The sequence below is a fragment of the Solanum dulcamara genome, chromosome 12 (genome assembly GCF_947179165.1).
Source record: "Solanum dulcamara chromosome 12, daSolDulc1.2, whole genome shotgun sequence".
Taxonomy (NCBI): Eukaryota; Viridiplantae; Streptophyta; class Magnoliopsida; order Solanales; family Solanaceae; genus Solanum; species Solanum dulcamara.
This window is the reverse complement of record NC_077248.1, coordinates 337,734-351,383: the sequence shown is the minus strand read 5'-3', so window position 1 is coordinate 351,383 and position 13,650 is coordinate 337,734. Positions and strand designations below refer to the sequence as shown.

The 13,650-nt window shown below is 37.0% G+C and overlaps 2 protein-coding genes across 3 annotated transcripts; both read left to right on the top strand.

The window, feature by feature from the left end:
* The first annotated feature begins 223 nt into the window (after window positions 1-223).
* LOC129875537 (histone-lysine N-methyltransferase, H3 lysine-9 specific SUVH1-like) lies at window positions 224-7,616 on the top strand. 2 transcript variants are annotated; one of them, XM_055950847.1, is made up of 4 exons: window positions 224-325; window positions 648-705; window positions 786-3,099; window positions 7,269-7,616. In XM_055950847.1, the coding sequence occupies exon 3, from the start codon at window positions 908-910 to the stop codon at window positions 3,050-3,052; it is 2,145 nt and encodes a 714-aa protein (XP_055806822.1). In that variant the 5' UTR covers window positions 224-325; window positions 648-705; window positions 786-907; the 3' UTR covers window positions 3,053-3,099; window positions 7,269-7,616. The 2 variants fall into 2 exon arrangements, with proteins under 2 accessions (XP_055806822.1, XP_055806821.1); XM_055950846.1 differs by having other exon boundaries at window positions 7,266-7,616.
* A 1,023-nt stretch (window positions 7,617-8,639) lies between these two features.
* LOC129877231 (probable protein S-acyltransferase 1) lies at window positions 8,640-10,984 on the top strand. The gene is made up of 5 exons (XM_055952719.1): window positions 8,640-8,741; window positions 9,075-9,254; window positions 9,335-9,643; window positions 9,794-10,015; window positions 10,559-10,984. The coding sequence occupies exons 1-5, from the start codon at window positions 8,640-8,642 to the stop codon at window positions 10,982-10,984; spliced, it is 1,239 nt and encodes a 412-aa protein (XP_055808694.1).
* Window positions 10,985-13,650: the final 2,666 nt, after the last annotated feature.

Genomic DNA, 13,650 nt, shown 5'->3' with positions numbered 1-13,650 from the left:
AAATGTGTTAACATGTTTGAAAAGCATGTGAAAAGAAAGAGTGTTACATTTCAAAATGAATTTCACATCAGTCCCTTTAAATTTTTTTCACATGCTCAATAAATGTTTAAAAGATACGTATGGTTTTGAAGTGTAAACCACATCTGAAAATTGGACTAGCCGGCACGTGACAAAGATGTTGTGCTAATCTTGTTTATTCAAAAATCTAACGCAGTGTACTATTTAACTATGCCAAAACTGTCCACTTCACACTTCACTACACAATTTTTCTTCAAAAGTTGCTCGACTCTATCTTTCTTCAAGATCATTTTCCCCAATTTCTCAGGTAATTTTCCTTTTAAAGATCCTGTTTTTTTACCTGAAAAGCTTTAATTTTTTTTTATCAATTTGAGATTTTATTTGCTTTTGGGAAGTTTTCATTTCTTTTTTGTAATTTGTTTTTGTCTCTAATTGTCATTATACTAAATCTGAGTCCATAAAGGGTTTTTCTTGAAAAAATTGAGTTGGGTTAGCTTGTTTTGTGCTTTGCATGTGTTTTTTGGTCTAAATCTGGGTTGATTTGAACTGGGTTTCTAGGGTTAACTCAAATTAGGGCTTGTTCCTGTTCATTTTTTCTGAAAGTTTGAATTCTTATTGTGATTTTTCAGTCAGTTTTCTGTGGGAAGCTATTCTGGAGTTAAAAGTTCGCATCTTTGGAGGTTTTAGGTGAGGATTGTTAGCTTTTAGTGATGCATGTTGTCCTAGAGAGTTTTTTTTTGATGGTTTTAACTTTTTCTTTGATTTAGGAAATTGGAGATTGTGCATGGATCTAAGTGTTGATTGGGAGAAGTGCTGAGCTTTGAATTGGGGTTATTCATGTGAGTGGAAGTAGTGATCTTGTTGTTTTGGCTGTTCGTTTTTGATTGAAATGGAGCAAGGCTTTGGTTCAGATTCTGTTCCGCCAGCAGGACCCATTGACAAGTCTAAGGTTTTGGATATTAAGCCTTTGAGATGTCTCGTCCCTGTATTTCCATCCCCAAATGGAATGACATCTGGTACAACTCCTCAACCCTCACCATTTGTGTGTGTTCCTCCAAGTGGTCCTTTCCCACCTGGGGTTTCTCCGTTTTATCCATTTTTGTCCCCGAATGAGTCTGGAAGATCAGCTGAAAATCAGGATGGTTTAGGTTTTGGGACGCCTATATCTCCCGTTCCTTTAAATTCATTCAGAACTCCAACTGCGAATGGAGACACTGGGACAAGGAGGCCCGGTAGACCTCGTACTACGAATGGCTTAGCTGCAGAAGATGATGATTCCCAGAATCACAGTGACCAATTTGGTAGTGGCTATAGTGTGCACGCTAATGATGTTGAAGACACTAGTACAGGAAAAAAAAGGGGAAGACCGAGAAAGACTAGGTTAAGTCAGTCAGGCTCAGGTAATGCAGCTACCCCGCCAATCGAAGTGGATATCGATCCACTATTAAATCAGTTGCTTGCATCCTTCAAACTTGGTGAGGTCGATCAGGTTAAGAAAGCTGATGGTGACAAGGAGCTAGCTGGGCGAATACTGTTGGTTTATGATTTATTTCGCAGAAGGATGACCCAGATTGAAGAGAGAAGGGGTGAGACTCCGGGTTCTGCAAGAAGGCCAGACCTAAAGGGTGCTAATTTGCTGATGACAAGGGGAGCTCGAACAAATCAAACAAAGAGGATTGGAAATGTACCCGGGGTTGAAGTTGGTGACATCTTCTTCTTCAGGATGGAATTGTGCCTGGTTGGCTTGCATGCACCCAGTATGGCAGGGATAGATTATATGAGTGTCAGGCTTACAGGGGATGAGGAACCTATAGCTGTTAGCATAGTGTCCTCTGGAGGGTATGATGATGAAGGGGATGATGGGGAAGTGCTAATTTATACTGGCCAGGGTGGAGTTCAGAGGAGGGATGGCCAAATGTTCGATCAGAAACTTGAGAGGGGGAATCTTGCTTTGGAAAAGAGTATGCATCGCGGCAATGAGGTGAGAGTAATTAGGGGTGTTATAGATGTTCAAAATGGGGGGAGGGGGAAGATCTACATGTATGATGGACTTTATAGGGTCCAGGAATCATGGGCAGAGAAAAGCAAATTGGGCAACTGCAGCATTTTCAGGTACAAATTGCTTAGGGTACCTGGGCAGCCTGAAGCATTTACATTGTGGAAATCAGTTCAGCAATGGAGAGATGGAACGGCGACACGGGTTGGAGTTATCCTACCCGACCTAACATCTGGTGCAGAGAGCCAGCCTGTTTGTCTTGTAAATGATGTTGATGATGAGAAGGGACCTGCTTATTTCACATATATCCCAAGTCTGAAGTACTCAAAACCTTTCATGAAGTCTAATCCATCTGTGGGCTGTCAATGTCTTGGCGGATGCCAACCTGGTGGGTCCAGTTGTCCTTGCATTCAGAAAAATGGAGGCTATTTGCCCTTTAATCCACTTGGAGTTCTCATGAGTTACCAAACCGTGGTACATGAGTGTGGTTCTGCCTGTTCATGCCCTCCGAACTGCCGAAATCGAATCACTCAAGCAGGTCCTAAAGCACGTGTGGAGGTCTTCAAAACAAAAAATAGAGGTTGGGGACTTAGGTCTTGGGATCCCATACGTGGAGGTGGCTTTGTTTGTGAATATGCCGGAGAAGTCATTGAGGAATCTAGGGTAGGTGAGTTTGGCAATGACGGTGATGATGATTATATATTTGATGCTACCCGCATGTATGAGCCATTGGAAGCTGTGCGTGATTATAATGACGAATCCAAAAAGGTCCCATATCCCCTTGTAATAAGTGCAAAAAAAGGTGGCAATGTGGCTCGTTTTATGAACCATAGTTGTTCACCTAACGTTTACTGGCAGTTTGTTGTACGTGAAATTAACAATGAGACATACTACCATGTTGCGTTTTTTGCCATTAGACATATTCCTCCCATGCAAGAATTGACTTTTGACTATGGCATGGTTCCACCGGACAAGGCAGATCGAAGGAGGAAGAAATGCTTATGTGGGTCATTGAACTGTAGAGGGTATTTTTACTAGTCGTCGTGATGACAGAAATGGTGTTCACTAGTCAACACCGTATTGAGGTATAGTTTTCTTTTTATATTAAAAAATATCTCGTTTGTTTCGTTTTACTTCTCGTTTTGTGTTCTAATCCATGGTTGCTGGTTATCATGTGAACATATTTTATGTAGAATTATAAATAGCATTTTAGCTGTATAAAGTTAGTTGCTTCATCTCCATTGAGTTTATAAATTGAAGTGATTCTGGAGTTGACTTGTTCTACTTTTTGATCTATCCGTTGGGCCTACTCAGATGAGGTGGCAAAGGCTCTATGTTTACCTTCATCTTCAGGTTTCCTAGTTTGCTCCTGCTTTCTCTTTCTTTAATTGATATTTGTAGTCCTTGCATACCATATTGGGGGGTCATAATTTGATAGAGGCATAGAGCAAAGGGATTTAAGAAATTATTAACGAGGGAGCAAGGGGTGTGGTTGATTTGCCATGGTTTGTTAAATGAGTATTTTTTTAATAAATGGTTTTGTTAAATGAGTATCTATCTACTTTAAAATTATTTTTGTTCTTGTAAAGTAAGGTAAATTTCATTTAGCAAATAAATGATAGTACCATTAAGGCACTGCTAGGTACAAACATATACAAAAAGAAGCTGGATATTCCTTCACTAATTAACTTGACCATCTGTGAGGACTAGCACTGGTTCTATGTCATTTTCATCCTTTCCTTCACCCCAGAATTTTAAATTATACAGAATCTATGTTTAATAAAGAAATTTTTTCTATTTTCTCCTCAAAACATCTACAATTTCTTTCTAACCAAACTATCCAACATACGATATTGTCCTCTATACGTTTCTGTGTTCCTTTCTCAACCTTTATTCCTGTGAGCTAGCCTGCTTGTTTTACATTCCATGGCATCACCCTGTGAACTCCATAGTTACTCCTAAACATGCTCCATATTTGCCCTGAAATATTACAATGCCGGCATCAGTATCTGTCTTACTGGTTCACATCTTCTTCACATAAGAAACACCTGATGCATTTATTAAATCCTCATGTTGTAGATTGTCCTGTGTGAGACATGCCTCGTGTTCTGCATTCGATCCGCAACTAGACATTTTTTTGGACTTGTTCTCCACAATTTTTTCTAGGGCCTGTGATTTGACTCGTCAACTTCCTCTTAAACAAGGTTTGGTAAACAATTTGACAGAAAATTCACCTTCACTAATGCTTCCTGTTTTCAGTTCAATTACTTACTCCAGTAGTTGTAGTGGTGATGTAATCCTAACAATCTTCCAATCGTTAAAGTTTCTTCTAAATCCTCTCTTCCCATTCCAACACCGTGCAACTGTAATCTCCGTATCAATTGTCAGATTGAAGAGATCTATAAAGTTGTCTATCAACGTACCATTTTCCGTCCATTTATCCAGCCACAATCTGACGATTTCACCATTTCCAACTGTGATATTATCCAGTCCAAAAATTGATCCCGCAGATCACTGATTTGTCTCCAAACAGCTACACCATATGGGCTATTGATTGGCTTTGTGCATCATTTGTTCTCCATTCCATTTTGTTAAAAAAAGTTCTCCATTCCATATTGGCAATGGATCAATCTTATCCTTAGCTAGCTATCTTTTCCAAAATTGAATCTTCAATGCCGTTTGAACAAGAGAAAATTGCATCTGCTTATGTAAACCTTGACATTTCAGTATGTTGGGGGGGTTTCTTACATACTGAAATGTCAAGGTTTACATAAGTAGATGCAATTTTCTACGGCACAGAAGCCAGGACAGAAGAAAAATCCACAGCGATGAAAGTTAAAACAGATGTTAGTTTGTACATTAAGAACTCTAGATTAAACAATGAAAGTCTCTTGTTCAAACGGCATTGAAGATTCAATTTTGGAAAAGATAGCTAGCTAAGGATAAGAGTGATCAACTGTCCAACGAAGTTGATCCCACCCACAAAGGAAAGGCACTGATTTCCCAAGGTGTCAGCTGTCTTTACACTTTGCTATGATGCTTTTGCATTCCCCCGAAATTTCTGTGTCTGGCAGTCTGGATTCAAGAGGCTGTCCCGAGTAAACTTTTAGAAAATTTCTCCTTGGCATCCCATTATCTCTGTCAATTCTTGTATCATCTGTTCAGAGGTAACTGGAAATATGCTACTCTTTGGTGAGATTGTCTGTAGACAAGAAATTGCCTCAAAGGCCACAAGTATAGCTTTTAAGCAAGGCAATTGTTCCTCCTTTTTCCCTATGAAGCACACCTGGGTCATCTGCATAAAGAATGTGAGCTATTTCCACTTAGTTTCCCTATGTGTCCTTCAAGTTTACATTCTTGTAACCATCTTCGATCAATGGTCCTTTAAGCATTTATTGAAAGCCTCTATAGTATAACCAATAAAAATAAGAAAGGTTATGAAGGATCTCCTTGCCTTAATCCCCTTGTAGGGATGAAGAAACCTACTGTAGTGTCATTGATCAGTATAGAGAGCTACTGTTGATATACACGTCTTTATCCACGCGATCCATTTATCTTTTTATTTGTTTCATTATGTTTAAGAGAAAAAACCTATTTTACATGATCGTAGACTTTTTCCAAGTCCAATTTGCAAAACACTGCTCTTCTACCTTTCTCAACATGTCTAAACATTCATTTGTTGTCAAGGTAGCATGCACATTTCCTTATCCTGAAAGAAAAGCCTTCTGATTTCCAGATATCAACTTATCCATCACCGTCTTTAGCCTCACAGGCAACACTTATATTAAAATTTCCCCCAATAGACTTGTTGGCCTATACTACCTTATTTCCACAACTCTTTTCTTTTTAGGAATTAGAGTAATATATGTGGGCATTCAAGCTCTTTCAAGTCTTCCCTCATTGTGAAAAACATTAAATGCCTGCGTCGTGATATCATCCTTCACAGTTCCCCAGATGGCCATTGTGAAGCCAGCAAGCGTAGGTGCCTTATCTCCATTACAATTTTTAATTACGACTTCTCTTTCCTCTTGGGAAGAATGTCTTAGCATCCATTCCATTTCTTCTCTTGATACTTTGTTAGAAGACTATCATATTTCCAGCTTGGTCTCCATACTTCATTATTCTTGAAAAGGTCTTCATAGAATTTTTATACGTTTTCTGAATCTTCCTCCAGCTTTCCTTCTATTCTTGTTCTATCTATGTGATTGCATCTCATGTGCATTCACCATTTTATGAATTTCTTTTGGTATACCCTTGTTGAAACCTTAAAACTCTTTGAATTTTACCCCCATGATGTTTCTTCAGCTCTTGCAATATCTTTCGGCTCATATAAGAGAATTTTCTTACCTGACGAATCCTTTTCATTCCATACCCTTCTCTCTCTGTCTATCCAAATCCTATAGGCTTTTGAGGATTGTAGTTATCTTTTCTTCCAATCTGCCAAATACCTTGACATTCTGTTCCTCGTCATTCTTTGGAAGTCTCAAATTCTTAGCTATTCTGAAGTTTGGTCTGTTATTTGATTTGTAAGATTCCACCATTTGTCAATTAAATCTATAAATCCTTCAACTTCCAGCCACGTGTTCTCAAATTTAGAATAATTCTTTGAGTTTCTCCATTCACCACCTGCTAATATCGGCTGGGACAGGTCTAAAACAGTCTTTTGTAGTACGTTTACTGGTGATATCCAAACATTTTCACCTTATGTTCCCAGTTCTGTCTATCCCAATGTGTTTTTTAATAACCAGTAATCCTCAAAGCTAGCGGCGTACAGTTCAAAACTCGGCGGATAATGAGCCTATTTCTCTACCTTTTGCTTTTGTCTGCTGCAAGGTTTGAACCCGGGATTTTCGTCTGCCCACACATTTGGGCTCTTATAACCGGACCAAATCCCTAGAGTCGCTCTTGAATGTGTAAAAATAATGGTTAGAAAATGGGGGAAAAGGTATAAAAGTCAACATGGAATTGAAACGAATACAAAGTGATATAGTTGGATGGACAATTTGAGTTTGCTAGATCAATTAAATCGTCCACTTTAGCAAGCTTGTCTTTTCAAAATGGACTAAATAGAAAGTAGGTCAAGCATAATGAGACTACCTTTGAATCAACTGAGTTCTTTCTAAAATTGCTGGATGAATTCATCCTCTTCCCATTTCATCTCCTCTTTTCCTGATTCTTTATAGACACTGCATGTAATTATATAGCCCTGGACACACAACACTAAAACATGTCAGTTTTCTCTCTCTTGCAGCAGATCAGTAGTTGAAGATAGGAGCAGCAAGGTTTTGGACTTCTGGTACACCCTCTGAACGGATAGCGTATGGAATCTACTATTATCAATTATGTCATCACCCGGAGCCAAACACCGGGATGTTGTAGCTTATCGTTTGCAACAACTCTAGACAAATTTGTTGCTTTTTATGTATTATTAAATACTTACGATTGTCATTGACAGGGTAAAATTCAGTGAAGACAGGTTTCTTCTGGTTCCTCATAATTTTCACCAGCTTCGGCTAGTCGATGATATTGTACAATATCCTATTAATGTATTAGACTGTAGTGTTGTTTTGTTTATGCATCAGACTAATGTTATTTTGTTGCAGCTCTGTTTTAATTTCTTTGATAACGTAGATCGCTGAAGCACACACTGGTTTCCTTAATCACTATATTGTTGCTGTCTCATCGAGAGTCGAATTCCAATTACAAATATTTTCTCGCTCACTTAAGGATGTGACCCAGAGGTCAATGAAAACAAGCGCTAACGCTAAAATTTGTTAAATTGCTTAGACTACACCGTTACCAAAAAATATGTATTGTATTTTGAGTTGAGGGGCTGTTACCAAAAAATATGTATTGTATTTTGAGTTGAGGGGCTATTGAAAATAATTTCTAGAGAGGTAAGATTGTCTACACTTTATTCTTTCGAAATCTCTTACTTTGTTGTAGAGTGACTGTTTTTAAAAGATCGTAGAGTGACTGTTTTCAAAAGACCGTTATGAAGGTAGAGATTATTTTCAAAAGACCATCAGTTTGAGTAAAACACGTTAGATTAGAACAGTTGAAGGAAAAAATAAATCAGCATCGTTTATGATTGAGATTAGGATGGTATTTGATCATTTTCGAGCTCCCAAGTTTGCCTTCCCTAAGACAAAAGGGACTAATTAGCCTAAAAGACAAAAAAATAACGATTAAACTACATCATAATTGAAACATAAACCTCTTTTCCAATAATAATAATAATAATAATAAAGACATAATCCGCGCGAAATGTTCGGTTCCTCCAAACTGTTTTAACGGTAATGAGAGAAAAAAAGAAGAGAAACCATCATTGAGCATGTAGAGCTGGGGAAAAGCTGGTTTAGATCAATCAAGAAGAAGAGAGAGAAAGAGTGAGGAGAGAGAAAAATTAGAAATCTTGTTTTTTTCTTGTTCTTCTTCCTCCTCTACTCCAATTTATTATGGTTTTTTTTGGCACCAGCAACCCCTCAATTTACAATCTTCATTTTCTTTTTTGATCTTCAATAAATTATGGGTATTCTTGTTTTACGTCTATAATAATAACCAAAAAAATTACAAAAAAAAATAATTTCAAGGTTCTAACTTTTTATTTGGATATAGCACTGTGATGGGAGGTGGGATCACAAATCAAGATTTGGCTTTTTCTTCCAAATCTATGGACCCTTCTAAATTGAAGAAAAGGCTTTATCAAGTTTGGAAGGGTCGCAACGTAAGCCCTTTTAATCTTTCTTCATCTTGATCTTGTAATTTAATTCCTAACATATTGTGGTAATTAAGAATGAGACTTGTTTAGAAGGGGAGCCTTAAAACAGCGGTAAAATTGTCTCTGTGTAAACATATAAGTTAGGAGTTCGAGCCATGGAATCAACCACTTTTACTGATGTTTTGTGCACCGAGCTGCCTTTTCAGGACAAGGCAAATTCATGGGGCTTTTACAAATTCATGCTCGTTTCATTTATGATAAGCTAATGCAAGAAGCCAATATTACCTATCTTTTTGATGCAGAATAGCTCAATCATAAAAGCTTTATCTAATGTTTCAGAAATTTCTCTGTGGAGGAAGATTGATCTTTGGTCCCGACGCAGCATCACTGTACTTATCGACATTTCTGATAGGGGCTCCTGCATTGACATTTTGCATAAAAATGCTATTGATGATACCAAAAGTCAGTCCAATATATGGTCATGTTGTACTAATTGTGGGACTCATCATCACAGTTTTGGTATGCAATTCAGCACTTGAAGATAAAATTGCTTAAAGTTAATAGTACTAAGAATGAATGCTGTAAACGATTTAATGCAGGCATTGAGTTTTCTCCTCATGACATCTTCAAGCAATCCAGGAATAGTTCCTAGGAACTCGCGGCCACCTGACTTGGATGAAATATTGAATGCAAGTTCAGCATCTATGGAGTGGGTAAACAATGCAGCCCCTGATGTGAAGTTACCAAGAACAAAGGACATTTTTATCAATGGTCATTCAGTAAAAGTCAAGTTTTGTGACACATGTTTGCTATATCGTCCACCACGTGCTTCTCATTGCTCGATTTGTAACAATTGTGTTCAGAGATTTGATCACCACTGTCCATGGGTGGGTCAGTGTATTGGAGTTGTAAGTCATCTGTTCAGTTCTTAGTATTCGATATTTTTCTTCTCATTATCTGTGTCTAGTACTGAATTAAATTGTCTGTGAAGTTTGAAAGTTCATGTCTTTCACTTCATTAAAAGTTCATTTACACTTTCTTTCCCCCTTGTATTGCAGCGCAATTATCGGTGCTTTATCCTTTTCATAACATCAACAACAACTTTGTGCATATATGTGTTCACATTTTCGCTGCTAAACCTTCTTGGACAACCAGGGAGCTTTTTGCATGCCATGTCAAGGGATGTTGTATCTGTGGTTTTGATATGCTATTGCTTCATAGCTGTATGGTTTGTCGGAGGGCTAAGCGTCTTCCATTTTTACCTAATGTCAACCAACCAGGTTACTTTCTCGCTCTCCAATCGTAGTTTCTGTATCTCTACAACATAACATCCTAATTCATGTGTATCAGTGCAATCTAATATGATTCTTTTGATCCTCTAGTCTTGTTTTTTCGAAAATGCACCTGTTACAAGTTCCCTTATCACCTATTATGGTTTCAATAGCTATGTATGCATCTCTCCTTTTCTTTTTGTCTTGCTTTGAGGTGAAACTTAGTTTTCACCTTTGGGACGAAAATCGGACAGTGTCCTCTACTCTAACTGAAATGTCCTTGCATCCAAATATTCGTTTTCTTAATGAAATTCAACTATTGAAAGAACATAAGAAACAACAACAACAATAGACCCGGTATAATCCCACAAGTGGAGTTTGGGGAGGGTTGGATGTACGAGACCTTACCCCTAACCTTTGGGTAGAGTGGTTGTTTCCAATAGACCCTCAGCTCAAAGGAAGTAATCAAAACACATAAGGAACATCAGAGTAAAACAATTGAAAACAGCAGACATGTTTGTGACTTATTTGTATTTGCACATATTATTGCAGACAACGTATGAAAACTTCAGATATCGTTATGAAAAGAAAGAGAACCCATACAGCCGTGGCATTTTGAAGAATCTCAAGGAAATCTTATGCTCTAAGGTCCCCGTTTCATTGGTCAACTTTCGCGAGTGGGTGATTGAAGAAGACGATTCAAGTATGAGGTCCATGTCCATGAGTCATAGATTTGGTTCAATCAACTCTAAAGGGAAGTTTGATTTAGAGATGGGAGGCATACTTGGAAAAGATGCTACTTTCCAAGTGGATTATGGTGGCATTGATGAATCTTTAAAGAAGACGAGGAGCGATAATGCAAATTTTGATCCTCTTTTCTTTCCCGATGATCAAGATGCAGAGTCAACACATTCAAATGAACAAAGAACAGTCAAAGATGGCAGAACTGATGAAGGAAGCAACCGCGGATCTTCATAGCAGTTCCTCATAGATAAAAGGTAGTTTTTTCTCATACAGTCAGACTTCTTTATGACAACCGTCCTCTGTAATACCATTTCACTATAACAAGCAAGTTTTCTCTGTAACCTATTTTTCATGTTATATTATATTATATGTTCTCTATAACATAACTTCACTATAGCAACCTAAACAAATCCGGAGAAATGACACCATTATAGAGTGGTTTGGCTGTATATATATACACACTGTTAGGAAGAACAACATCCTTGAGCTTGTTCCTGATTATCAATCATTTATCCCTGCTAGTACATATAGATGGACAAATGCATGAATAAACAAATCTTATAGTGGTACTTTTCACTTGAGATAATTTCTCTGCGTTGATGAAAAACCAGATCTAGTCAGACCTCTCTGCAACAACATTTCACTAAATGGCCAAGTTTTCTTTGGGAGAGATTTTCCATGTTATGTTATATTATATGTTTTCACAGGTCAAGCTAATGAACGATGCTTATCGACATACATTATGATGGATGGGATCATCAGATGTCGATTTTGCCAAGGCTGAAAAGAGTAGTTGGCTTCTTTTTATGTCTTCAAATTACAGCAAGAAATTGAACTCTTTTGGAAAGTCATTGGTACATAAAAATGAAATATAGAGTGGGAAATGGAGCTAAATGAGGTTACTGATCTCTTGTACAGTATTATATAATTTTATCTTCTTTTCAACTTGTCTCCTTTTCTTCAGTTTTGTTTTAGCTTAGATTTAACAGTTTACCCTCTCTATCTATCTATGGATCTATCTATATACAGTTTGTTTATTTAAGAGGCTATAACATTTGGACTTTTGTCCTCCTGTAAACTTGTATGTTCCTTCTACTCTTTTGATAAATGCAATTTACATGCCTCCTAAGCAGAGGCAGACTCAGAATTTAAGCGCTCGATCAAAGCCATAGTAGCCAATACTCGGACTGTGGTTGCACACTTACGCTCAAGGGCCTAAAAGGCACGAGTCACGATGATCAAATGCCCCAATCCAGTAGATATGTTTGAGGGCTCCCCTACTAATTGGGTCAGAGGCGAACTCGGAATTTGAAGATCGTGGGGACATCACTATCTTAGCGTAGGCGCTAACAAAACTTGATGGTGATTGAGGGATAATATCGTGGCAGATTGGTCATAGTGGTGTGAGCAGTAACGAAAATATCTATAGATATAATAATACTTAGATTTTAGCTTTGTTATAATAGTTGCTTGTGACAGCTCCGTGGTCAAGGGTGTGATGAATATACATGTTGATTGCACGTTCCCCGTATGCATCACTTTTGCTGTTATTAAGAAAAATGTGCTATTCTGGGATCGATATGGGGTCGCGGTTATTGAAGCAGCAGCTTCAACCAACGTCCCAAGGTGCACTTCTATTACAGTTAAATATATATTCGTTCTTCAGAATAGATACACCTACATATAGTACATAATTTTTTTTCGAAGTTAACAGGTGTATGTGCATCTTCATCTATACATGTGGCTCCGCATCTGAATAGGGTAGGTCCTCCCCTGCAGTTCTAAGTACTCAGTAATATGGCAGTTTGTCTGGAAGATGGTGTGTGTTCAAATCACATTCAATGAATTGTCAACTAAAATTATAGCAAAAAATAGTGAAATATCTCCAAAAAGAAAAGCATATATATATATATATATATATATATATATATATGTATGGTCCAGGAAATCGTAATTTAAATCATAATAGAGTAAGAGTTTTTGCAACATTGATTATTAAAAGGGTCAACAAATAATTTTTTTTACAAAAAGTCTTTTTTGTACATTGCATATCACCTCACCAACTTGATTAGCAGTGGGATACATGACTATAAAATCTAAAATAAATAACAAGAACTTTAATAATAATAAAAAAAATAAAAAAAGAATTGTGCTACCAAAAAAGGAATGGTTCTCTTTGTGATAGCTAATGATGCTTCATTGGTATATTCCATTCCAGACTAATAAAAATTGTGCTGTGCCTGCACGTTTTTTTGCCTAAACAACAACAACCAGATTGTAAATTTTTTTTTGTTTCATGATATATAAAAAAAGGAGAAATGAAGGAATTTATTTGAAAATAATATTTTAAATCCTTCACAAGTTTAAAATAATATACTTTGTCACTTCCAAGAAGAATATATGTCACGGCTTATTTTAGCTCACTGAGGATAATGACCCTTGATCGGAAGATGTGAAAGTCGAAAATTAAGGTAGAAGGTCAGTAGGTTGTCGATCGTATTGCTTTTTCATTCCCGGAGTGCTAGTATTACTTGTATTTTCGTATTCTTAGATTTTTATTACTACTTGTTGTTTCTCTAGCCTCAATTAATGTATTGTTTTGTTGCTGCCGTTGCCATCTTGTTTTACGTCTATTTTGAGATAAGAATTTATCGAAAATAATATAGCTCACTATCTTCTCAAAGTAAGAATAAGATATATATAAAACTATCATTCGAGACCTTATTTATAAAATAACATTGAGTATATTATTATTGTACTTTACAAAGTAATTGTTTCAACTCTGTCTTGTTTTTATATTTTGAATGTATATATATCTACGTAGCTTCGTATTATTTGTTGCCATTTGCTCAACGATAAGAAATTAATTTATAAAATTAAATAGTTTTGAAGAGGTTTTG